Raw genomic sequence first — 26,059 nt, 5'->3', positions numbered from 1 at the left:
TTTTAGCCACATAAAGAAGATCCCCAACAGTCATTTCTCAACAATTATATAGTCAACTGATGTAACAATGGTACTAATATTGGGACGCAGACTAAACAGAGAGGATCTTGGGGTGCGTGATTCCCCAGCCACTAAGCGTAAAGTTTTTGAAATGGACCCTAAATCTCTGACAGGTCATGAGTTTTTTGACTTCTCTTCAGGATCATCCCATGCTGAAAACATACTCCAGATATTTAATGAATTCCGAGATAGCCGCTTGTTCACAGATGTTATCATTTGTGTGGAAGGAAAAGAATTTCCTTGCCACAGAGCTGTTCTCTCAGCCTGTAGTAGCTACTTCAGAGCTATGTTTTGTAATGATCACAGGGAAAGCCGAGAAATGTTGGTTGAGATCAATGGTATTTTAGCTGAAGCTATGGAATGTTTTTTGCAGTATGTTTATACTGGAAAGGTGAAGATCACTACAGAAAATGTACAATATCTCTTTGAAACATCAAGCCTCTTTCAGATTAGTGTTCTCCGTGATGCATGTGCCAAGTTCTTGGAGGAGCAACTTGATCCTTGTAATTGCTTAGGAATCCAGCGCTTTGCTGATACCCACTCACTCAAAACACTCTTCACAAAATGCAAAAATTTTGCATTACAGACTTTTGAGGATGTATCCCAGCATGAAGAATTTCTTGAGCTTGGCAAAGATGAACTTATTGATTATATTTGTAGCGATGAACTCGTAATTGGTAAAGAGGAGATGGTTTTTGAAGCCGTCATGCGTTGGGTTTATCGTGCTGTTGATCTAAGAAGACCACTGTTACATGAGCTCCTGACCCATGTGAGACTCCCTCTGTTGCATCCCAACTACTTTGTTCAAACAGTTGAAGTGGACCAATTGATCCAGAATTCTCCTGAGTGTTATCAGTTATTGCATGAAGCAAGACGGTACCACATACTTGGGAATGAGATGATGTCCCCAAGGACTAGGCCACGCAGGTGAGAAGACTGTTTTCAAACATAGTTAACAAAAGTTTTTGTTTTTATAGTGTATTTAAACCTCTTGAATGCAATCTCAGTATAGTCATTTATATGTGTAGTCTACATATGGCTTTATATAATGTTAGATTTATTTTGGATTATGTAAATTATTAGAATGTCTCTCCTAATGAAGACTAGATTCAACAGTAGCATTTTTTGAGGTATCAGTAGGTGTTCTGAGCTGTCAGAGGGTGTTGGAAAGGATCTTTGCAACAGTGTGTGTCTAATGCATTTCTACTAGTTTCTCTTAAGCTTTGTAGGGCCCCAGACCATTCCACTTTTCTTTCCCAGGGTTCTTTGGATATAAGGTAGCTAAATACTATAGTAGGCTCTCTTGAACTGCCTCTACTTACAAAAAGAACAATTTGTACATTCATAGACTGGCCTTTTTCCTAACAGAGAACATGAAATACAGAGGTGGAACAAGTAAGCTGATACACGTTGAATGAATTCTCAGATGTAAAATCCAGGCTTCAAATCTTTTTTAATTGCCATAGTTACTGTATTTAATGTCAGTCTTAATTTTTTAATCATTTTCTGATTATGAAAATTACATCTTCATTATAGAGAATTTGGAAAATTTATGTTTCAGTGGTGAAGTGCAATTAAGTGTCATATTTGCAATATAATAGGACACTTACAATAGATTATTTCTATAAAACACCTATAGATTTTAGTTCATGAGCTATAGAAAAATAATCACCATGCCTTAATAATGGAAGGGATACTATTAAACATTTTATTGTGCGTAAGCAAGAAATGCCTATTGTGAGAAATATTATAGTAAAGAACCTTTTTAATATTTTTCTAACAGAGCTAACATTGGTATTGGTTATTTATTTATTGTGGTAAAAAACACATAACATAAAATTTGCCATCTTAACCATTTTTAATTGTATAGTTCAGTAGTGTTAAGTATATTCACGTTGTTGTGAAACTAGTGTTTATTTTTATTTTTCCATACATCTCCATTTTTCTATAAATTTACTATGCTATGGCCCACAAACCACATTTTTAGCTTCAATTTTGAGTATCATTGTTTTGGAATGTGATTAAAATTCAGCATATTGTGAGATAGCTTGCTTTTTAAATCTGTACTAGTCTGGATATATCAGGATTTAATCTGTTTCCTCATATGTAAAATGAGAATGATAATAGTGTTTACATCACAGGTTTTGCCACTGAAACTATTAAATGCAATAATTCTTAAGTACCCAGCATAATACTTGGTGCATTGAGAGTGTTTAATACTTACTATTTATATAGTATAATGTAGGCCTGACTTAATTTAAGAAAACTCCAGTATTTGAAAGTCTGAACTTTTTATAAATTAGATACAATATTGGGTAACTATTATTACAAAAAATTAATATAATATTTCTTAGTATTAGGGTGAGAGTACATTTTTTTCTTCAAAGTTATTTTATAAATATGCCACTGATTTTTTTAAAGTTTTTTTTTTTAAAGACCATTAAGACATTTGGGCTGAGCTTAAGAATGTGGAAAAACCAAGATTCCTGAATGTATTAAGAAAACTAAATAGCTTCAGGGCTGTGTATTAGCTATTCCAGAACTCTTAGGGACGCATAGTATCCCTCCAGAGGGAAAATCGCTCATGTTTCCAAGCACAGTGCCCTTGGTAGCAGACAGAATGGTCTGGGGTCAGATGGGGCTAATAATGTGAATCCTGCATATATCATAGGATTAGAGCAGAAATCAAGGGTTATATGTTATAAAATCAAAAAAGTAATTTATTATTAATATTATTTATAAAGACACGACCTGATGGCAGATTACAACCTAAGGGTCCTATCACTCCTTTAAAGAGGCACTTTTCCTAGTTTACTTAATTATTTGTTTTCCAAAAATATATTTTACATCCAATTTTTAAGAGAACCAATGAATTTCATGCAGTGGATTTATATATATGATTGCATGTATATATGTGATTGCAATATCACCTTTCTTTAGGAGACAAATAGAAAAAAACAAACTAGAGTTATACTGAATTTAAAGACTAAATTATAAATACAATAGCAGATATTTATTTTATGTGGGCATTACATGAGGAATGTAAAAAGGAATCTTTATTTTACAACTCTGCCATCACCATCTATCCCTTACATTCTTTCACTTATCTGTTACTGCATGTTAGCATTAATCACTAGGAATTTAATTATCTGAATAGTGTACATTATTTGTACAGGTTCTCATCTTTCTGAGAAATTCCAGCTTCTTTCTTTGAAAGAGGAGTGATGTCTCCACTTGTTCAACAGCAGTTCATTCCTCTGACTTCTGCTCCAGTAACTCTACTGAAACTCCTCTGAATCAAGTCATCACTGACCTTCTATGTATTATTTGCTAGCCTCTTTTTCGTCTTTGCCCAGCTTGAGCTCAGGATTTGACATCATTAATTGCTTTATCCATCTTGAAACTCTCCCGTTGGCTTCTGAATACCATTCATCTCATGGTCCCCCTTTTTCTCCAGTTGTTCTTTTTCAATTTCATGGTTCTTACTCCTGTATATAGTCTTTGAAATGCTGATTATCTATCTAGTTCACATCTCTCTGTCTTGCCTTATATACTTTCCTAGGTGATAGCATCTCTCATTTATTCTTATGGTTCTGATTACCATGCATGCTATCGACTGCCAAACCTATATCTCCAGCCTAGAGTTTTCTCTTTCATTATTTCTTTTTTTTTTATGTATTTCTTTTACAATTTTTATATTTTTTTACTTGATTGTTCATCTTTTAAAAATAACAGGCAAAGCGACATTATCACTTAAAGTTAATATTATGAATAATATGAATAATAATTCATATTATTTAATATATAATCCATATTTAAATTTTCCCAGTATTCTAAACTGCCGTTTAATGAACCTGGATCCAACCCAGGATCACTCATTACATGTGGTTATTTCCATGAAGTCTCTTTTATTTCAAAACAGTTTTTTTTTCATGATCCTAACTTGATGGAAAAGTTGTCCAGAAATATATTCCACCTTGTGGATTAGTCTGTTTGTTTCCTTATGGTATCACTTAGCTGCATTTAGCTATCTCCTGGAAGCTAGAAATTGACTCTTGAAGCTTTGGCTTAATGGATACAAGTTAAATAATAATGGCCAGAATTCATTCTACATTATATCTACATTATATTTTATCACATCGGAAGACACATCTGGTTGTCCTACTGTTAGTGATGAAAAGATTAACTCCAGATTAGGGTAATGATAGTCTGAACCCTCCACTGTACAGTTAGATTGTATTCCCCATATCAGCCAGTATTTCTTTAGCGTTTTTCTTATTCCAGGTATTCTCCAGAGCTCAACCCATTCTGGATATTCTACGTACATACCCGCATGTCTCATAGGTGACAGAGAAAACCCCAAAGTGCATTATATTAAAATCAAAGTGTGGTCATAGTTCCCTAGAAAGAGGATATAGACCAATCTAAGAGCACAAAAGCTTTGATAATCTGCCCTGCCAGTTGTAAACCCTTGGATGCATGGAGAAAAGCAATGGAGACTAATCACAGAAGGGGTAAAGCTTAGAAACAATGGTTGTCTTTCTACTAATATATATTAGGCAACCGTAAATCTTTGTACTGATACATATAAAATACTATTTTTAATAAACATCCAGTACAAGCATCATGGTGGATGCAGCAGTGGTCCCCAACCTTTTTGGCACCAGGGACTGGTTTCATGGAAGACAGTTTTTCCACGGATAGTGGGGTTGGGGAGTAGGGGGTGGGGAGGTGGAGCTCATGCAGTGATGCGAGGATAGGTGATACAAGGATGGGAAGGGGCTCTAAATACAGATAAACTTCCCCTGCTAGCCCGCCACTCACCTGCTGTGTGCCGCCCCCTTTCCTAAATTTGATGGAAGACAATTTTTCCAGGGGTTGGGGGGCCGGGGACCGTGGAGGTCTGCAGCCCAGTCTGGTCCCTAACAGGCCACTGACCGGTACTGGTTCGCAGCCCAGGGATTAAGGACTAAAGGGTTAAAGTACTGGCTTCAGAATCTGACTGTATACAACGAGGTAAAAGTATCTGGGCATGGTACTTTAACTTCTATATGGATCAATTTCCTCATCCATAAAAGAAGTATAATACCACCTACCTTGTAATATTGTTGTTAGGATTGGAAATACCATATGAAAAATTTGTATTTGACACACAAAATTTTAATAAAGATTATTGCTGATTTCATGAAAATAATATTCCTAATACATTTTAAATTTATGCTATGATTTTATAGAAGAGGAAATGTGGTTTGATAGAATGCTTGCTATCATATGGCTTACTTTAAGCATAAATTTTAAAAGATTAATAGTAGGCTGTATGTTCTAATATATTTGTTTTTCAAAGCATATTTTATAATTATCTAATTTAAGTACTGTATTTGTTATATGAAGATATTATCTTCCCAAATATCATTCCATAGTAATAATAGCAAACACTTATGCCCCAGGAACTGTTCTGTGTACTGTTACATCTATTAACTTATTTATTGCTCATAGTAGCCCTACAAGTTAATACTATTATTATGCCCATTTTATAGATGAGCAGACTGAGGCTCAGAGAAGTAACTTGTTCAAGGTCACATAGTTTATAGTAAGTGGCAAAGCAAGGATTCAAAACCTAGGACTTCTAGCTCCAGAGTTCATGCTAGTATGCATACTGCCTCTTTTGAACATTAATGTTTAAAAGAGACATTCTACAAAAATGATGATACTATATAGCTACAGTCCCCAACCTCCAACCCGTGGTGGTGGTCTGAGGCCTGTTAGAGAGCGGGCCACAGAACTCTGCCACCCACCCACCGAACCTCCACTCCCATCTGTGGAAGAATTGTCTTCCATGAAGCTTAGGAAGTGGGGGGGGTGCACAGTAGAAGGTTAGTGGCAGGTGAGCAAGAGAAGCTTCATCTGTATTTACAGCTGCTCCCCATTGCTCATATCACCGCCTGTTCTACCCGGCCCCACCCCCAGCCCTCCACCCTTGTCTGTGGAAAAATTATCTTCCATGAAACCGGTTCCTGATGCCAAAAATGTTGGGGACCACTGCACTAAACACTCTGTTTTCATTCAGTGCCCTTAGTACCCTAGTTTCCTCTCTTACTCTCTTCCTTTGGCCCTCTCCCTGAGTCCTCAACTAAATTTGGAAACTTGTTTCCAAGTTCAAAGTTTAGTATTAGTGCGGAAAACATTTAAGGAGGAAAAGTTCATATAAACACTTATATACATGTTTGAACTCAGGAATATTTTTTAACTCTGTAGAGTTTGTGGTAACCAATTTAAACAGGGCTTAAATTTTGTCTAATACATATTCGACTTGCCTCCATGAGCCATACCCTCTACATGCTAAGTGCTGGGCTTCAAACCTTTTTCGCATGGAGAAAAGTAACTTCTCTGCTTGTGATGGGCTTCTCTGCCCTAACCTTGTCCCATTTCAGGAATCTTAACTGTGGTATTTACTATACTGTCCCTGACTCTGATATTTCATATTCTTGACCATTGTTTAACAATCTGACTCTGACCTCAAGTACACCTAATTTCCATTTCTTTCCCCTACTTAACTCCAGATACTGCTTTCCATATTTCCCATATCATCCTGAATACCAGACTTTCTGGCTCATGATCGCTTGGTAGTTTGGTTCTAATATTGCTGGTTTTGTATTACGACCTGATCCAGATCGTCCCTGTCATAATGATTCCCTTGAAAGAGTCATTTCCCCTGGTAGATGCTAATTTTCCTTTATGGTAGGACTGGACTGCCTGCAAAATGAGGTACCCAACTGGAAACATGGATGGCATTAAACTGGACAAATGTCTTCCAATATATTACTACACATGGCAAATTGTCCATATATATGAAAAAAATTGATGCCCTTTGCTGTACTCCATTGAGCAGTAGAGATAGCTAAGGCTTAATAAGTTCATCATTTTGAGGTTGGAATCAGCAGTTAATTAAGTACTTTTCTAATATTTTCTACTACCTCTTATCTAACAATCAGTTACTATATAATGCATCTGGAAATCTAATTGCCATAATGAGGACAAGGCTCAATTTCCTAATGGAAACCAATGAGAAGACTGAGGGACTTATATATTTTTTCTTAAGAAATAGTGTTTTGTGATTATTTAATAAATCCCTTCCTTATAGGCAATAAACTGAGGCACAGTTAAGTGAAGTGGCTTGTTCTTGGTCACAAATCTAGTTAGTAGCAGAAGCATGGCTAGAAGATAGTGTTCTGAATTCCTGTCTCAATCCCACTTAAGAATGATATTCTACTGTATTATAGGTGCACAGTTTACAATTTTTATGTATGTTAATTCATTGTTATTTTGAACTCAAACATTTTTATATAAAAAGTATATATTGTAAATCTCCTTCTACCTGACCCTTGGTTCTCCTCCCCAAAGGATACCTCTGTTACCAGAGGTAACATTTCTTTTAGAAATATTCTTTGCATGGATGTGTATGTGTATATACACTCACCTCCCTATGTTTTTAACACAGATGGTAGGGTACTACACTCATAGTTCTGCTTTTACCACTTAAAAGTATCTTGGGCCAGGCACGGTGGCTCACGCCTGTAATCCTAGCACTCTGGGAGGCTGAGGCGGGCGGATTGTTTGAGCTCAGGAGTTCGAGACCAGCCTGAGCAAGAGCGAGACCCCGTCTCTACTAAAATTAGAAAGAAATTAATTGAACAACTAAAAATACATAGAAAAAATTAGCCGGGCATGGTGGCGCATGCCTGTAGTCTCAGCTACTTGGGAGGCTGAGGCAGGAGGATCACTTGAGCCCAGGTGTTTGAAGTTGCTGTGAGCTAGGCTGATGCCACGGCACTCTAGCCCGGGCAACAAAAGCGAGACTCTGTCTCAAAAAAAAAAAAAAGTATCTTGGAGGCCAGATACAATGGCTCATGTCTGTATTCTCAGCAATTTTGGGAGGCCAGGAGTTCTTGACCAGTGTGGGCAACATAGTGAGACTCCCGCCTCTACAAAAAATAAAAAAATTAGTCAGATGTGTTGGCGCACACTTATAGTCCTAGCAAGCTACTTGAGAGGGTGAGACAGGAGGATCACTTGAACCTAGGAGTTCAAGGTTGCAATGAACTGTGACCACGCCACTTGCACTCCAGCCTGGGTGACAGAGAGTGACCCTGTCTCTAAAAAAAAAAAAAAGGAAAAAAAAAATATCTTGGAAATTGTTCTATATCACCACATACAGGTCTCTCTCATTATTATGAAAATTTTCAAATTTATTTTTTAAGAGTTGTATAGTATCTCATTTATGGATGTACTATAATGTATTTAATCCATCTCTTAATGATGGATTCTAATTATTTTTTACCATTGCAAGCAATACTTGGTGAATATTCTTATACATATGTTTTTGTATACATACAGTTAATTTACAGCATGAATTACTAGAAGTGGAATTGCTCAGTCATAGAATATGTACATTTTTAATTTTTATAGGTACTATAAAAATTGCCTTCTAATTTATGCTTCAACCAAAAACATGAAAGTGATTATTTCTGTACTTCTTTGCCAACACAGTGTTTACATTAATTTCTATAAATCTTTGTTACTCTGGAAAGTGAAAATAGTATCTCATAATTTTAATTTGCATTTTTTTAATGTGAAAGATTGAACATCTTTTCCTGAGTTTGAAAGCCATTTGTAGGTTGTTGGTTTTTTCTGCAATCCATTGAACTCTAATGTATCCATATTCTGATTACAAATAGAAACCAGCTCAAGCATAAAAGAAAAATGTATTAAAAGTGTACAGGGGTCAGTGTCTGGTAGAACCTAAGAGCAAAAATTCAGTAGGACATCAAAGAAGACTGGAATAGGCTACTGAAAAGCCATCAGAAATCAAGCTGTGCTTTCTCTCTATCTCTCACCTCCGCTTTTCTCTGCATATCTGCATCGTTCTCGCTCATAAATCTGGCTGAATATGGCCATTCATGGGTTATGGGTTTATATATGTATTAAATAGTACAAGTTCAGTCACATAGAGAGACTGAATTTCTCCCTCTCTTGGGGATAGATAATCTCTGATTCAGCCAGACAACCTTCTCTGGACAGCTACCTAGGGACCAGAAATGTGATGACTAAAAACCCCATCCTATGCTAGGTTGACCAGACACCCAGTAGTGGCCATTAATAGTAAGGTGTGAATTTTTTTTTCTTTTGTTCTTTTTTAACTTGGGGAGGGTAGGGTTGGAGTAATTTATATGTTGTTAATAATTGGAGAAAATTTAGAGAATAAGATAAACAAAAAAATATCACCTAAATTCTCACCTCCAAGAGGTAACACTGTAAACATTTGGCTTTACTCTTCTCTTTTTCTATGAATTTATTTCATTTACAGGGTTGTTATCCATTTCATAGTCTGTTTTTATCACTTAATATGTGGTAAGTGTATTTCCATGATATGAAATCTACTACAATATAATGTAACCACCCCTCCCCCACATTTAAGTTGTTTTTGATTTTTTACCATTTAAGTAAGGTGAGCATATTTGTGGCTGAATATTTAAGCACATCTATAAATTACTTCCTGATGATAAATTCTTAGATTATCGCTGAATTGTGAAAAGTAAGCATTTCGAGTCTTTTGATCAATACAGCCATTTCCTTATAGAAGCCCTCCTACATTTTGCAGTTTTGGGTGAAAAGCCTTACCACACAAGTTTATACTGTGTCCTCCCCAAGTTGGAAAGCTCTAAGGCTTATGGCTGGTGTAAGTGTCTTAAGGCAGCAGTCTCCAAACTTTTTGGCACCAGGGACTGGTTTCATGGAAGACAGTTTTTCCATGGACAGGAAGGTGGATAGGGGATGGTTTCAGGATGATTCAAGTGCATTACATTTGTTGTACAGTCAAACCTCTTTGCTATTGATAATCTGTATTTGCAGCCGCTCCACAGCACTAGCATCACTGCCTCAGTTCCACCTCAGATCATCAGGCATTAGATTCTCATAAGGATCACGCAGCCTAGATCCCTCGCATGTGCAGTTTACAGTAGGGTTCGTGCTCCTATGAGAATCTAATGCCACAGTGATCTGACAGGAGGCGGAGCTCAGGTGGTGATGCAAGCAATGGAGAGCGGCTATAAATACAGATGAAGCTTCCCTTGATCATCTGCTGCTCACCTCCTGCAGTGCGGCCTGGTTCCTAACAGTCCATGGCCTGGGGATTGGAGACTGCATTCTTAAGGGATCATTTATATTGTTGAATTCTCCATGATTCAGTGATTCCTGTAGGCTCAGAAACCTTCTCTTTTTATACAGTAAGAATAGATGAGACTATTAGGGGCAGATTTAACATTAACCATGAGAGACTGATTAATTCGTTTATCTTCTAATCTACATATGTTTATTTGCAATAAGAAATGGAACTGTCAAGCAGACTAGATATTTTAAGTCAGTCTGCCCAGCGTATTCAAAGGTTGTTTGGCAAGCATGGAATCCAAAGGGATTTATTAATAGTAGACCTTTAGAACTGGAGTCCTCTCAGCTAGTATAGGTTGGGGAAGTCTCATTCACCATAAACATGTTGCTGCCAGAGAACCAGTAATGTTCAAGTTAGCTTAGCTGAGAGTCTTTTTGTCCTTAGATAGTAACTTGAATGGATACAGCAAATGTTTGCCTCTGTGATTATCTACCTCATTCATTTGTTTATTCATTTACTTATTGCTTCTAGGGCTGATACATTTCCTCTTCTGATAAATAGTTCTTTCTTTGGATAAATCAATACATTGAGTTTGGTAACTGTCATATCTTACAGACTAGAGAACCATTCTATCTCTTTTAGGCTTAAAGTCTCAGATCTCTACTTCAGTCCATTTTGGTTTGATGGTTTCATTTTCAGGTATTTTTGAGTTTGGAAATGGTGAATAGGCAATATCACGAACATCTTTCCCTTCTCCTCCTTTCCAACTTCCCACTACCTGGAAACACACTTCCTTTTCTATTGCGTGTGTATGTTTTAAAAAAAAAAAAAAAAAATTCAGTTATTAGCCAGGATCACTTTTCAACCCTTTTTGTTGATGGAAGATGGTTTGGCACTTCACGTCCCTGGCATATTTGACATTAATTATAAGCAGGTCTGTTGTTTCAGCCAGCAATTCCTATATTTCACCTTTTGATATTTTTAAGTGAATCTGATAATTATTACCTGTTTTGTTGATTTGGTTTAGAGTATCTTATGGATTTTTTGTGTTTTGCAAGCATGAAACAAAGTTTATTGAGGAAGGACAAGATAGGTTTAAAGAGCAAGAGCAAGATATAGGTTCACAGAGTAAGAGCAAGATACGTTCACCACAGACAACAAACAGACCTCTTGTCATAACAAAAGCTCTTGTGGATTTGTAATTTATCTTTTACGTAAATCAAAGAATGTGATCTTTTAATTTGATCTTTTTTCAAATTTATGATAAAAGAAGATGATGATTTTTCTAAAATGTATTATCATTGTAAAAAAGATAATTTGGTCATCATGTTTTCCTAGGAAGAAATATTGAGATTTAATACTAAAGCAACAAATATTTGTTATTTTATCGTATCAGAAAATCAGAATTTTTATGTTAAAGAATCAGTGAAATAGAGTGACATTCACTCTAAAAATAGACTACATGGGTATCCAGAATTTCATTCATGCTGTACTATCATCTTGACTGCCTTTTTATTCTACTTGCCATTATCAGATGGGGTAACCTATTTACTTTAAGGCAGTCAGCTCTCTGTCTGAGGTAAGTATTTTTCTAAGCCCAAGAAATAACCCTTTTATTGGGTTAACAGTCTCTAATGAGAATACCAGACTTGTATCTAATTAAGTTAAAAGCCATTTGGATGCAAATAGGACCTTCAATACAGGCAAAACTCCCGGCTTATTGATCCTTTCAGATAAATACACATGCCAATAGATGCTGAAGTTATCCTTTACTTAGAGGACTACGTGTTTTTTGTTTTTTTGTTTTTTTGTTTGGAGACAGAGTCTCACTGTCTTGCCCGGGCTAGAGTGCCCTGGCGTCATCATAGCTCACAGCAACCTCAAACTCCTGGGCTCAACCAATCCTCCCGCCTCAGCCTCCCGAGTAGCTGGGACTACAGGCACACGCCACCATGCCCGGCTAATTTTTTTCTATATATTTTTAGCTGTCTGATTAATTTCTTTCTATTTTTGGTAGAGACAGGGTCTCGCTCTTGCTCAGGCTGGTCTCGAACTCCTGAGCTCAAACGATCTGCCCGCCTCGGCCTCCCAGAGTGCTAGGATTACAGGCATGAGCCACCGAGCCCAGCCAGGACTACATGTTTTAACAATTAGCTTTTCATGCAGTTTTCTCTTCCTGTTCCAAGGTACAAAAACAGATAATACGTTTATTGGGCTAAGAAGTCTTCAAAAAGGCAAACAAGTTTGAGCAGAGGGAAAGTATAAAACAAGTAAAACAGTATAAGGAAAGTATAAAACAAAATGCTATAATATAAAATAATTACTCTGGATTTTTTAATAAAACAATTAGAGGTGATTTAGCCCCAGTAACAGAATTTAGCAGTTTTCATTTTGATTGATCAATATATAAGACTTTGAGGAATATCACATGAATTTGTCTTAGATTTTAAGTGTAATTTTAGGAATTGATATTTCTATGGAAAAAATGATAAATGAGTCAGTAGTTATACTAATAAAAAAAAGATCTGGTATTATGCTCTCCTTATTTTTAATATTTTCATTTTGGAATTGTAGTAATTCTAAAAATAGTAAATATTACTGATAATATTTCAGTTCTTCCATTACTGTTTTACTATATACTAGGTTAGGGTTATATAACTTCCTGGATTCCTAAAAGTAATTTTTGTTGCATGTATGAACAAAATTCTTTTCTATCTTTTTTTTTTTTTTTGAGACATAGTCTCACTCTGTTGCCCTGGCTAGAGCGAGTGCCGTGGCTTCAGCCTAGCTCATAGCAACCTCAAACTCCTGAGCTCAAGCAGTCCTACTGCCTCAGCCTCCTGAGTAGCTGGGACTACAGGCATGCGCCACCGTGCCCGGCTAATTTTTTTTTTTAATATATATTTTTAGTTGTCCAGATCATTTCTTTCTATTTTATTTTTAGTAGAGACGGGGTCTCACTCTTGCTCAGGCTGGTCTCGTACTCCCGAGCTCAAATAATCCGCCCACCTCGGCCTCCCAGAGTGCTAGGATTACAGGTGTGAGCCACCGCGCCCGGCCATATCTTATGTATTTCTAATTTTATAATGGAAAAAGTATGTCTGGCATAGAATAGGTAAATGATTCAATTAGTTGAAATAGCTTTGAGTAAATGTAGCTAGAATAGCTTTGTTAAAGGAGATATACCAATATTGCTTACTTTTTTTTTTTTCTAGTTTAATTGCATAACATTACACTGACTAAAACTACAAATGAGTGTGTATTGATGTGGTCTTTTTTCCTTTCCATATTTAAGTAAAAGAAGGATGGATGGCATTTTTTTTTACTTTTTTTTTTTTTTTTTAATGGAAATGGGATCTTGCTCTTGCTCAGGCTGGTCTCGAACTCCTGAGCTCAAGCTATCCTCCCTCCTCAGCCTCCCAGAGTGCTAGGATTACAGGTGTGAGCCACCGCTTCTGGCCTGTTGGCATCTTTCTTTATGAGACTTAACTTGTAGCAACCATAAAATGTAATTACAAGACATTTTCATTTAGATTATATTTGTGGGGTGCAGGGGAAGCCTAAAAATTTTTAAATTACAAAACTATCTATTGAGCCTTATGAACAAAAAAAATTCTTGGATAAGCTTTTGTTTTTCCTTGTCTCTATCTTAAATTTAAATTATAAAACAAGAGAAGCCAGTGATTAACACAAACATTAAGATTCTCTTCATGGTTTTAAAAGTCATTTTTTCCATTCTAAAAATAGCCCGGGCTCATTATTGGTTTGAAAATTCATAATGGTATTAATAGAAAGGGGGAGCAAGGCATGATGGTATGTACCTGTAGTCCCAGCTACTCAGGAGGCTGAGGCAGGAGGATTGCTTGAGCCCAGGAGTTAGGGGCTGCACTGAGCTGTGATTGTGCCACTGTACTCCAGCCTGGGCAACAGAGTGAGACCCATCTTTAAAAGAAAAGGAAAAGGAAGCGAAAAATGAAAGGGGAGGGCCACACAATTCAGAGACAACCATCATTAGCATTTTGGTACATTCTTTCCAGACACATTATTTACATAGTATTGAATATATGTTATATACAATTCTTCATCATGCTTTTTGTAACATTCTTTGTTATAAACTCTGTTAGCTTTTTTAGTGTCTGCCCAACATTTTGAGTTGGATTACCTTAATTTACTTGTCTTTGTATTTAAAAAATTAATTTCTGAACAAATACATGTATATACTCCTTTAAAGGGCATTTGGATTATACTACAAATTAGTTTTTTAGAACTAGCAATCTGATTAGAAAACACCATTTTCCCACAGTTAGAAAAGTACATTATCTTACCTTTTTGTGGAATCGCTGCAAAACTGCATTTGAAAGTCATCCTTAATATTACCAGGGTTCCAGTTGGGTTAGATAGGATCTTTGGACTGCTTTACAGTTTTTAAGTCAAAGCCAATAGAAAAAAATACCAATAGAAATTTTCTGTGGAATAATGGTGTCACTAACTACCCTGTAAATGTTTTCAAAGTAAGTGATTACCAGCCTGTAGTATTTGGCACATGCACAGAGAATAAACTTGACTGTTTATAATTGTATGTGGTTGTTTCTAGGGTTTTAAAAAATCTTGAGTATATTTTAATTTAACATTATTTGTGCATTCTAATAATAATTATTTTAGGTCCACTGGCTATTCTGAGGTGATAGTTGTCGTTGGAGGATGTGAACGAGTTGGAGGATTTAATCTTCCGTACACTGAGTGCTATGATCCTGTAACAGGAGAATGGAAATCTTTGGCTAAGCTTCCAGAATTTACAAAATCAGAATATGCAGTGTGTGCACTAAGAAATGACATTCTTGTTTCAGGTAAATATAGAATTATTATGGTAGCTACTTTTAATTTGGACACAGCTGGGCTATTTTAAACAATAACTGTGTCTTAAAAGAAAATAGTGAAATGTGAATATGCCCACTTTAGACAGATCAGTTTATACAGTTCAATTGGGAATGATGTTTTGCTCTTAAAAACAGGCACAAGATGATGCAGAATGATTTATATACAAAAGATCCACCAGCAGATGCTTTTAATCATATCATATTTTAGTTCTCAAATGCATATAGAATATAATTTTTTAAGCTTTTAGCGATTTGTTTTGTGGAACACAGTAAAGTATGCAAAGTCAGAAGTACTCATAGAATCCATATTTTCTAAATTCTCCCAACAGTTTATACAGTTCAATTGGGAATGATGTTTTGCTCTTAAAAACAGGCACAAGATGATGCAGAATGATTTATATACAAAAGATCCACCAGCAGATGCTTTTAATCATATCATATTTTAGTTCTCAAATGCATATAGAATATAATTTTTTAAACTTTTAGCGATTTGTTTTGTGGAACACAGTAAAGTATGCAAAGTCAGAAGTACTCATAGAATCCATATTTTCTAAATTCTCCCAAAAGTTTATAAAATAGGATTTTCTTTAAAATTCTTAACTTGAATTTCCTTATTATATGTGATATGTTACCTTTAAAATCAGACAGACAGTAAAATGTCAGACTTATGCAAAGAGTAACTACATTATTTCTATGGTGGGAAGCCTGTTAATTGGTAAAATAATTTTACTGGCTTTGCAGATTATTATATTACTATCCATTGAATGATATAACAGTACGTGCTTTATTTTCTACAGTAGTATACTTTTTAAAAATGGATTATTTTTTAAAATATTTTTAGAATAATTCTGTTATTTGGGTGCTCCTGATGTGTGACTTTTAACAATTTTATACGTTTGTAAAATTTATATTCTGTATTTTATTATTTTGGGCCTATAATCATTACTTCCCAGGTTATCAATTGGGAAAGTTTAAATCTGCTCTGTAGAACTATTTCCACTAAATTTTAAGAGGTCCTTGTTTCACTTATTGAACTGAATTCTCATATTCTTGAATTGGGTGAATAACTCCCACGTTTTCATTACCTATGCTTTGGTGGCGTGGATGCCTTGGTGATAGATATATGATAATATTGTGTGTGCATTGTTTTGCATTTAAAGGTGGAAGAATCAATAGCCGTGATGTCTGGATTTATAACTCACAGTTAAATATTTGGATCAGAGTTGCCTCTCTAAACAAAGGCAGATGGCGTCACAAAATGGCTGTCCTCCTTGGTAAAGTAAGAGAAACCACTTTTTATTACTATTGCTGGCACATTTCCAAAATAAATGCCACAGCTGAATCCTTCATTTTACTCTCTGTCTGGCTATTTTGGATTCAAATGTTATTTCCTTCCATTTCTGACCTCAGTAGATAAACTGAAGATATAAACAATATTACACTGTACTTTTGAATGGATATTTTGTTCTCCCAATTTGGAATTCATGGCAGTGCAGCACATTTCTCTTTTCATGCACCATTGGAGTCCAAATGCCTAAGAAGCATTGGCAAATAAAGGAGTTACATCAAATACAGAGACAGGCCGATGTCTAATTCAAGCAATTTTTTTCTTTTTACTGACTTTGGCAGTCAAGCAGAGATATATTTATCTAAAGTGATGTTATTTTATCTTTTTTGTTTGTGCAAGTAGAGACAAAATGAATTTAAATATTAAGATAAACTCACCAACATATTTTAAGGAAAATGTGTTCTTGGCTGCAGCAAATGAATATCATAAAAAATATTAACACATATTTTGGGTTCTGAACTGTCCGTAGGAACTGGAGAATCAGCTGTAGACTGGTGGTTTCCAAACTTTTTATTTTATTTATTTATTATTTAAATTTTTTTTTTTTTTATTTTAGCACATTACAGGGGTACAAATGTTCAGGTTACATATATTGCCTTTGCCTCACCGGAGTCAGAGCTTCAAGCGCGTCCATGCCCCAGACAGTGTGCGCTGCACCCATTAGGTATCCCTTATCTGAAATGCTTGGGACCAGAACTATTTCAGATTTCAGATTTTTTCAGATTATGTAACATCTGCCTTATACTGGTTGAACATACAAAATCTGAAATGCTCTAATGAGCATTTCCTTTGAGCATCTTGTCCTCACTCAAAAGCATTTGAATTTTAGAACATTATGAATTTCAGATTTTCAGATTTGGAATGATCAACCTGTATATACCCTCTTTTTAAAAGTTAAATATAATATAAAAATCTATTTCCTAAAACAAATAGAAACACAGCAGTTAGAGCACCTTTATTATAGATGGGGTGCTGCCCAATTTGTGTATGTTAAAAAAAATTCAGCAGTTGTACCAAGGAGTCACTTGGAGTTTTTAGCTTCTCCCTGTCCTTGTCTCTTTCAGCTCCTCCAAAGCCACCTCAAAGTAATGAATAATCTCAGTAAAAGCAGCATCCTTGCTTGCTCATATATCTTTAACTAGTCTCCTAGCACTCCTTTCTAAAAAGATTGCTGCCTCTTGCTTCCTCCTATGGAGACATTTCAGAGTCACCAGTGAAAAAAACAGAACTTCTCTAGTTGAAACAGATGGTGGCCTGGAGCCCTTCTCACACAGGCTCCCATCAGTCCTCCTTCCCCTATTTCCCCGCAGAGGTTTCCTAAAACCTCCGTGCTATAGAATATGAGAGCTTCTCAACACATAGTTTAAAAGCTATTGTTGATTCCTAAGGACCTCAATTTAGTATGCTGCTGCTATCGACAAGGCCAATGAAATAATAAGGACCTTAAGAGAGATGTATTGGAAATAAAATATTAATATTAATAGAATCTTTTCTAAGACCATTGATTTGTCTGTACCTACTATATTATATATGGTTTTGATAGCTATGCCTCAAGAATGGCGAAATACTACTGGAAAGAGGGGCTAAAATAATAAAGGGATTGGAAGAAGATGATATCTGACTAAAAAAGTTGTAATTATTTAGTCTAGACATATAAAGGCAAATGACAGTGACCAATGTATAAAAACCATATATGTATTGGTGAACTCAAATTTATTTGACAAATATTAATATACTTGACTTGAAAGTACCCAAAGCTCAGGAGCACTAAATCAAGAAATAAAATTCCCATCTTACACAGCAAGTATTTGATTCATGTAAATCATTAACCTAAAAATTATAGGTTGAATTCAAGGTCATAAAATTATTAAAATTTATAAATATAAATACTCTTAAGAAAACCTGGGATGGTTTGGAGTATAGAACCTTAGAGTAGGAAGGAATCATAGAGACTATTTAATGTAACTTTGTGTGTAAAGACAAAGTTCTTTATAAACTTGGTTTATAAATAATCCGCAAAATGATATCATGTGATAGGTATTATTACTGTCTACATTTTATAATTAAGAAAATAAATACTGAGTCTCCAAGAGGATAGATAAACTGCCCTTATGTTGGGTGGCAGAGCTAGATATGAACCCAGCTGTCCTGGCTTCAAAGCCTATGCCCTTAATTGCTACATTGTGCCACAGGTTCCATACCCCTTATAGCTGTGTGGCCTTTTGTAAGTTACTTAACCTGTCTGAGCTTCATAGTATTGGGGACACAAAACCACCAACGGATCATTTTAACATAATGTGAGAAATGCATGACAGAACTGGTATTGGCTACTGTGAAAATTTGAGGAGCACAGAAAAATAAATTGTGGATAAATTTGAATGACAGGGTATGAAATTTGGCCTTGACCCTTAGACATTCATTGTTAACTATTAAAAGGAATTGATGAAGTATTTTAGGAAGATTAATCTGTGGCTTAGAGAGCACAATGGTGAAGATCAAGAGGTTATTTGAGGGGTATGAAATGATGTGGACCCTGAAGTAGGGTAGTGGCAATGGGAAACAAAAGGAAAGGATGGATTCAAGAGATGATGTGGAGGAAGGCTCAGTAGAACCTAATAGTTAATTAGATATAGAGGGAAGAATTGATGATGACTGTCCATAAAGAGAAATGTGGATTTTAAGCTGGAGAGCTTCTTCAGGTTAAAAAAGAAGATATATTTCTTATATATCACATGATGCTTAATAAATATCTTACTTTGGGAGGCCGAGGCAGGAGGACTGCTTTAGGTCAGGAGTTCAAGACCAGCCTGTACAAGAGTGAGACCCCATCTCTACAAGAAATAGAAAAAATTAGCTGGACGTGGTGGTGCGTGCCTGTAGCCCCAGCTACTCGGGAGGCTGAGACAGGAGGATCGCTTGAGCCCAAAAGTTTGAGGTTGCAGTGAGCTATGATGACACCACAAGCACTCTAGCCAGGATGACAGAATGAGACCCTGTCTCAAAAAAAGAAAGAAAAATCTTATTGATTATTTCATCTATTATATAAAGATATTAATTCGTGCTACCTTTCTCATATTTGTGAAAGGAAAATGTATGTGAAAGCTCTTTGAAATATAGAGTTCATTATGTATCAGGTACTTTTCTAGGCACTTCAGGGGCGAAAAGATATGTCTGCCTTCAAAGTTCTTACTGTCTAGTAATCCTTACATAATATTTTTATTTCATAGCTTTATTACTTTATAATAATCAAATATTTCATTATCCATGAGTATAAATATTTAAGCTAAGTCATAAATTCTCAGTGTGAACAATATTACCTCCAAGGGGGTGGTAAAGACTGGTTCTTGCAGGGTGAAAAAAATAATACTTTCTCATGTATAAATAACACTTTCATGCCTTATACATGAAAGTAAGGTATGTGGATATACATAAAGTAAGATAAACAGATACACAATTTATCTGTGACATTAAAATTTCATTGAGGGGGGAGCTATCAGGAAAAAAATACTTAAAAAGACTCCATGGTGGTGGCAGTGGGGTGATGATAAAAAAAAAAAATGCTCAGAAACTCTGAGCTAAATATATTACAAATACGGTTATCAAGAGCTTTTTAAAGGGGAGAGATCCCTCTTTAATCAACTAGTTCAGAATTCAGACTTTTGATAATTAAGATTTTTCCATGTATTTTACACATAGGTGTATGTTGTTGGAGGCTACGATGGGCAAAACAGACTTAGCAGCGTAGAATGTTACGATTCCTTTTCAAATCGATGGACTGAAGTTGCTCCTCTTAAGGAAGCAGTGAGTTCTCCTGCAGTGACTAGCTGTGTAGGCAAATTGTTTGTGATTGGTGGAGGACCTGATGATAATACTTGTTCTGATAAGGTAAGCTGTATTCTCTTAAAGAAATTACCAATGGTGTCTATAAGAAGGAAAATACAGAAGACTCTTAACAAGTAGGTAGCTAGGTTGCTTAGTGTGAGGGGGTCTTTGAAAAATTGGTACCTTATACTTTTGGGGGGAAAACACTGAATTCTGGGTTGCTAAAGTGAGACCTTAATGTATCCAAAAATTTGCTATAACAAATGTGATCCAATCTTTTTGAAATGAGACTAATCTCAATGTCAAAGTTTTATAATATATAAATTATTCTAAGCCTTTTATTACTATCATCTATAGAATCTAAAAATTATTCATGCAAAACACAGTTGGGAAGTAAATTAACAAAGGACAAGACATAGTAAATATATTGCTTCCAACTGGGTCATTTTCTGCACACTTTTATAGTATTTTTTAGGACAGAGATAGGAAAGGAAACCTCTGTAGTGTTAATAGAGGATGGCTCAAAGTTCCCACAGTTCATTCAGTTCATTGCACTCCTGGGACAAGAGAGCGTACCATCCTGACATCCCAGGAATACCATGTTTATTCTGGAAAAAAAGTGTCTAATGCCTAATTGGTTTAGCAATGTTAACTGAATTTTATCATTCGATTAATTTTTTTCTAAATTAAATTTAAATATAATGTCAAATGTTATTCATTTAGAATTCATTAATTCAGAATTTGTGATAATTCAGAGTAGACTGAATTGAGATTTACTTATGTTCTTTTGAAGAAAGGACTCCCTAAAAGTGTAAAGAAATTATATTCAGATTGAGGTATGGTTATCCTATGTAACACAATTTTTTAAAAATTTAGATTGTTAATTTCAGTGGAAATAAGTAAAATAAGCCTGGCGACCATTCATCCTAGAAACAATCTGTTTGTTATTCTTTTCTGCTTGACAGTAATAAATTTGCATTTCTTTTGAGAATTTTCATAATTTAGACATTTCACTATCAGGCTAACCTTCCTTAATTCTCTGGATTAACGAGATTTTATTTTTAATCATGTTTCTATATATTGGTAGACTATTAAATAAATTTGTATTTTTGTTTAGAAATTATAATTAAATATTTTTATATGTTATTAGGTTCAATCTTATGATCCAGAAACCAATTCTTGGCTACTTCGTGCAGCTATTCCAATTGCCAAGAGATGTATAACAGCCGTATCCCTTAACAACCTGATATATGTTGCTGGTGGACTGACAAAGGCAATATACTGTTACGATCCAGTTGAAGATTACTGGATGCATGTACAGAATACATTCAGCCGACAGGTAATAATATAAAACAGTCCAAAAGAAAAATAAATCTAAATCTAAGAGGGGGGGACCAAGTACATGATCATTATTAAAACACTGGGATTTTAAATTTAAAATACTTCATGTATGCATGAATTATTTTGTAATTTTTAAAAATTCCACATAAAGCATTATGGTATACCTGTTTTGAACTCCCTCCAAGGAATTGTTTTATTGAAATAACTTCTTTTTTACCATCCCATAGTGAAGTATCTGCTGTACTTGGGTGTTGATTTTTTTTCCCCCGTGACCTTTTTCAAAATCCTGCTCCAGTCCTTATCCTCTCTCTCTTTCATGTTTCAGAAGGGAGGAAATGTTCCCAGACTTGGGTTGCTTCTCTGGTTAGAGGCTAGGTAACTGGTAAAGGAAATGGTTGTGCTCAGGTGTCTTTCATCCGCACACTCCACCCGGAGCCCTACTCCCTGCCTCCACTGCCACCCCAAGAAGGCCTGCCCTTAAACCTTTTGATTCATGGCTCTACTCTCCTTCCTTCTACCACGAAAATGCTTGATGGTTCTGCTGCTGGAAATCTGGCTATACTCGTACCACTCTAGAGATTTTGTACTCTCAAAGGTGACTACTAATAATCCCCTCAGTCTCATTCATATTCTCTTGTTTTTCTACCCATTCCTTAAATATGGGTATTCCTTGAGCCTCTTTCCTCTGCCTTCTTCCCAGTTTATACTCTATTCCTGAATGATTTTATCTACTCCATACTGATGACTTCTAAGTCTTTATCTCCATGAAACCTCTCTCCTATGGTCCCAATTCAAATTTCCAACTGCCTATTTGATATTTTTCATGGGTGTTACAAGATTTTAAACTTAAAATAGAACTCACCTTCATTCCCAAACCTACTTTTTCTATATTTCCAAACAACCTAGAAAGTTAATTTATTAGATTTTCCTCACTTTCTCTTAATTTAAATCAATCCAGCATATCAGTTCAATATCCTCAAGAGTTTTTCTCTTATTTTTCCCATTTCTATTGTTCCTACTTTTGTTCAAGTTCTCATCAGTTCTTACCTAAACAGAAACAATAATATCTAATTAGTTTTCCTTTCTCTAATATCTTGCCTCTCTAATCCTTTTGCCACCAATTATTTTCCAACAAATCTAATTATGTCTCTTCCCTGATTGGAAACCTACTGAATGAAATCCAGAAGTTTTACCATGCCATTCTAGACCTCTATTTTCTGACCTTTGCTTGTTCTTTCAGCTTTACTTTCTATAGTGTGAAATGAATTATTATATCTGGTAGAAGTAATTTCCTGATAGGAATAGTTGTTTTCAAGGTTGCTTGCTTCATTTAATTGTGATCATTATTATCTGAAATTATGTTAATAAGCAGATGATATAATTATATATTGTTTTAGAATCATCATCTATAAAGTTCACAACTATAAAGTTCAATAGCGGGAACTAATTTATATCTGTAAATTAAAATTTTTTTGTTTTTATTGTATTCAGAACTTTTAGAACTTATAGAAAGAGCTCATTGTACTTTAAATGAAAAATATTATAATTTGGCCCATATTGATACAATTCATGGTGGTGTGGTATTTTGGAAAAAAGTGTCATTCATTAATGACAATGGGCCAAGTCATTCTGGATATATATAAACTCTCATAGAGGCATTTTTAAGTAATCACTAATTCTTTCAGGCCTGAAGATAGTAGCCTTCTATTATATAAGTCCATCAAGATTTAATTTCTTCTACAAAAGCGAAATTTATATACAACAAATCTGGTCTAGTAAAAATGCTTATTGAACTTGTTAATTTTCTATTTCATTGTTGGTTCTGTGGAACCAAGATAATAAGATGCAGTAACTTTCTGAATTAAAGTTAAATGTAAATGGAAGAATATTTGATCTCCAGTATAAACAAATCCATGAAATAGCGAATTTTTAGTGTCAGTTCTTTCTTTGAAAAATTACTCATCTTTACAAGAATTTTTTTTACATAGTAACTATATTATTGACAGAGAAGAGTAAAATTTAACTAAGAATTCCATTATGTGGAAAGTTAACTGTAAAATGTTATTTGCTTCATTTTTATGTCCCAGTCAAGGCCCCCTAATAACACAGTTTTGTTAATTTGGTTATAAATATTGCTCTCATTCATTCATTCAACTTGTAGGTAATCTCATGTAATGAATAATGCTACTCCTTGGTCATGTATGTAATAGCTACTTTCTATAATAAACTTCCTGTAATAGGAGAAGCAAGTCAAACTCTTCAAAGATATTTTTGTTTAATTTCTGTTAAATTAAAACCGTTCTATCAATCTACCATGTCCACCCTACCTCCACATCTTGGCCCCAATTACTAATATATAATCTATTTTAACACTCACTTCATCCATGTATTGATAAAATTATCCAGGACAAGAGTTGGGCAAAAGGGAGCTTAGCTCATGTCTCCTTGCGTTATTTTATGTGTCAGTTTGTTACCAAATCCCTTATCTTCAATGGTTAATTTTTTTTTTTTTTTTATGTATTTGGTTAAACAGGAAAACTGTGGTATGTCTGTGTGTAATGGTAAAATATATATCCTGGGTGGAAGACGGGAAAATGGAGAAGCCACAGACACTATTCTCTGTTATGATCCTGCAACAAGTATCATCACAGGGGTAGCTGCAATGCCCAGGCCAGTGTCCTATCATGGTTGTGTGACTATTCATAGATACAATGAGAAATGCTTTAAGCTCTGAAGCCCGGATACCTCACCCAAGAAGCCACACCGATCCAAGACGAGATGTTTTTAAAACTCCGGAGTGGGAACTTACCTCCTTTGTACCATATGCAAAAAATAGTAAAAAATAACAATTTGGTGCCTTTCTCCCCCAAATATCAGTCTTTCAAACTGTAATAAAGCCTTTCCTATAATAGAAAAAAGAATTCTTTTTGTTAAAGGTAACAGTGGTTGTGGTGGTTGTTGCTTGGCCTTTGAGAGTGTACCTTTTTAAGTATTTGTAAGAAGCCTATGTGGAGTAGAAAATAATGTCTGCATACCTTTTAGGAACCTGTGAATAGTCTCTTCATTTATGTATGTTTATCTGCAAGACTGTATATTCCTTATTTTGTCATATATGTAGAGAAAATTGCATGACTTGAGGCTTCATTTAGGTTGAATCACCTAATGTTCAGAATGCATTCTAAGGGGGAAAAAATCAGTTTTAAAAATTTTTGTCACTCACAAAGTATATCCAAACTGATTAATTTTATTGAAGGTTTTTTTTTTTCCCCTGTAATTGATAAAAATATAATGACAACAATTCACGTATTGTAAAATACTAATTATTGTAACTTTATTCTTAGAATTGCTGTCTATTAAACATGTTTTGCAGGGCGGAGCCGGTAGGTAGAAGATACAAAAAAATAAGTTCTCCTAAAAGGGGGATTTACATTACAGGTTAATTCCTCAGAAAAAATTAAATAACCATTGAAGAAAAAATGACCCATTGTGGCTCTCAAAGTATTCATGCATCATCTCTAAATCCTCTAAGGAAGCTCCTTTTCTTGAATCTGACAATGAGTTGAAATCCATTTTGCAATATTGTCTTGTGAAAAACAAGGACAGGTTTTCTCCCCAGCCCAGTGGGGTTTGGTCTCATTAGTATGATGTTTTGGGTGAGGACCTTTTCCTTGGGTTATTTCCTTGGGCTATTTTCTTGTGAACAGCTAAAGATCCTGAGAGTCTCTACTGTTAAGGTACCTTTAATAGGATAAAGCAGGGACCAGCTATCTCAGTGGGTCCATTTTTCTTTTAAAGTTAGCTGTCTGAAAAAAACTTAGCAGTAGTTCCCATCTTCTAAGATAAGTCTTTCATTTGGTACCCATTGTGTAAAACATTGATCAACATTTTCAAGCTTCTATACAACAAACTGCTTTTGTCTAAATTTCTCAACTCCAGTTTATAAAGCTTATCAATTTTCAGGGGCAAATGTAAAATTTTTTTCTAAGACAGATAGATATGGCAGGAACTATAGCATAAGTGACTATCATGATTCTGGGTGGACACCTAATAATTTTCAACATTTTAGGGATGTTCCAGGTAGCTTGCTCTATTTTGACTTCCCAGTCACTATTGTCTCTCACATTATAATTGTATATTCCTTGTCATAGGAGAGATGATGCAAATATGTGATTATAGTGTTGCCAGATTTCTGTTAAAACCAAGATTGTAATCAAAAACCTAACATTAGTAAACTTTTTTTCTCATCTTAGAATGATACAGAGATTTCAAATAGTCATTGGAAACTTTAATCCTTTAATGTGTAGCTAGAATTTCCTAGAATCTAAATTCTGAGGAAAACTCTGAAAAACTTACAAATTTTTAGGGAATTTTTATTTTTTAAATCATAATTTTAAAATGATACATACCTTTTTGTGATAACTATCAGAGCAATTTAGAAAACAATTT

The 26,059-nt window shown here is 35.1% G+C and overlaps 1 protein-coding gene across 2 annotated transcripts in view; it reads left to right on the top strand.

Annotated features, from left to right (window-relative positions):
- KLHL24 (kelch-like family member 24) overlaps positions 1-25,847 on the top strand; it is a 29,627-nt gene extending 3,780 nt beyond the window's left edge. The window contains exons 2-8 of one of the 2 annotated variants that reach the window (XM_012642428.1): positions 7-112; positions 647-987; positions 14,888-15,072; positions 16,263-16,381; positions 20,147-20,335; positions 21,423-21,611; positions 24,147-25,847. In XM_012642428.1, coding sequence (XP_012497882.1) covers positions 68-112; positions 647-987; positions 14,888-15,072; positions 16,263-16,381; positions 20,147-20,335; positions 21,423-21,611; positions 24,147-24,347 — 1,269 coding nt within the window. In that variant the 5' untranslated portion in view covers positions 7-67 and the 3' untranslated portion in view covers positions 24,348-25,847. Of the gene's footprint in view, positions 1-6; positions 988-14,887; positions 15,073-16,262; positions 16,382-20,146; positions 20,336-21,422; positions 21,612-24,146 lie in introns of both variants that reach the window. The other variant, XM_012642420.1, reaches the window with a different exon arrangement.
- Positions 25,848-26,059: the final 212 nt, after the last annotated feature.

This window comes from Propithecus coquereli, unplaced genomic scaffold (genome assembly GCF_000956105.1).
Source record: "Propithecus coquereli isolate 6110/MARCELLA unplaced genomic scaffold, Pcoq_1.0 Scaffold10, whole genome shotgun sequence".
Taxonomy (NCBI): domain Eukaryota; kingdom Metazoa; phylum Chordata; class Mammalia; order Primates; family Indriidae; genus Propithecus; species Propithecus coquereli.
The sequence above is the reverse complement of the archived record's forward strand: the minus strand, read 5'-3'. Positions and strand labels throughout refer to the sequence as shown.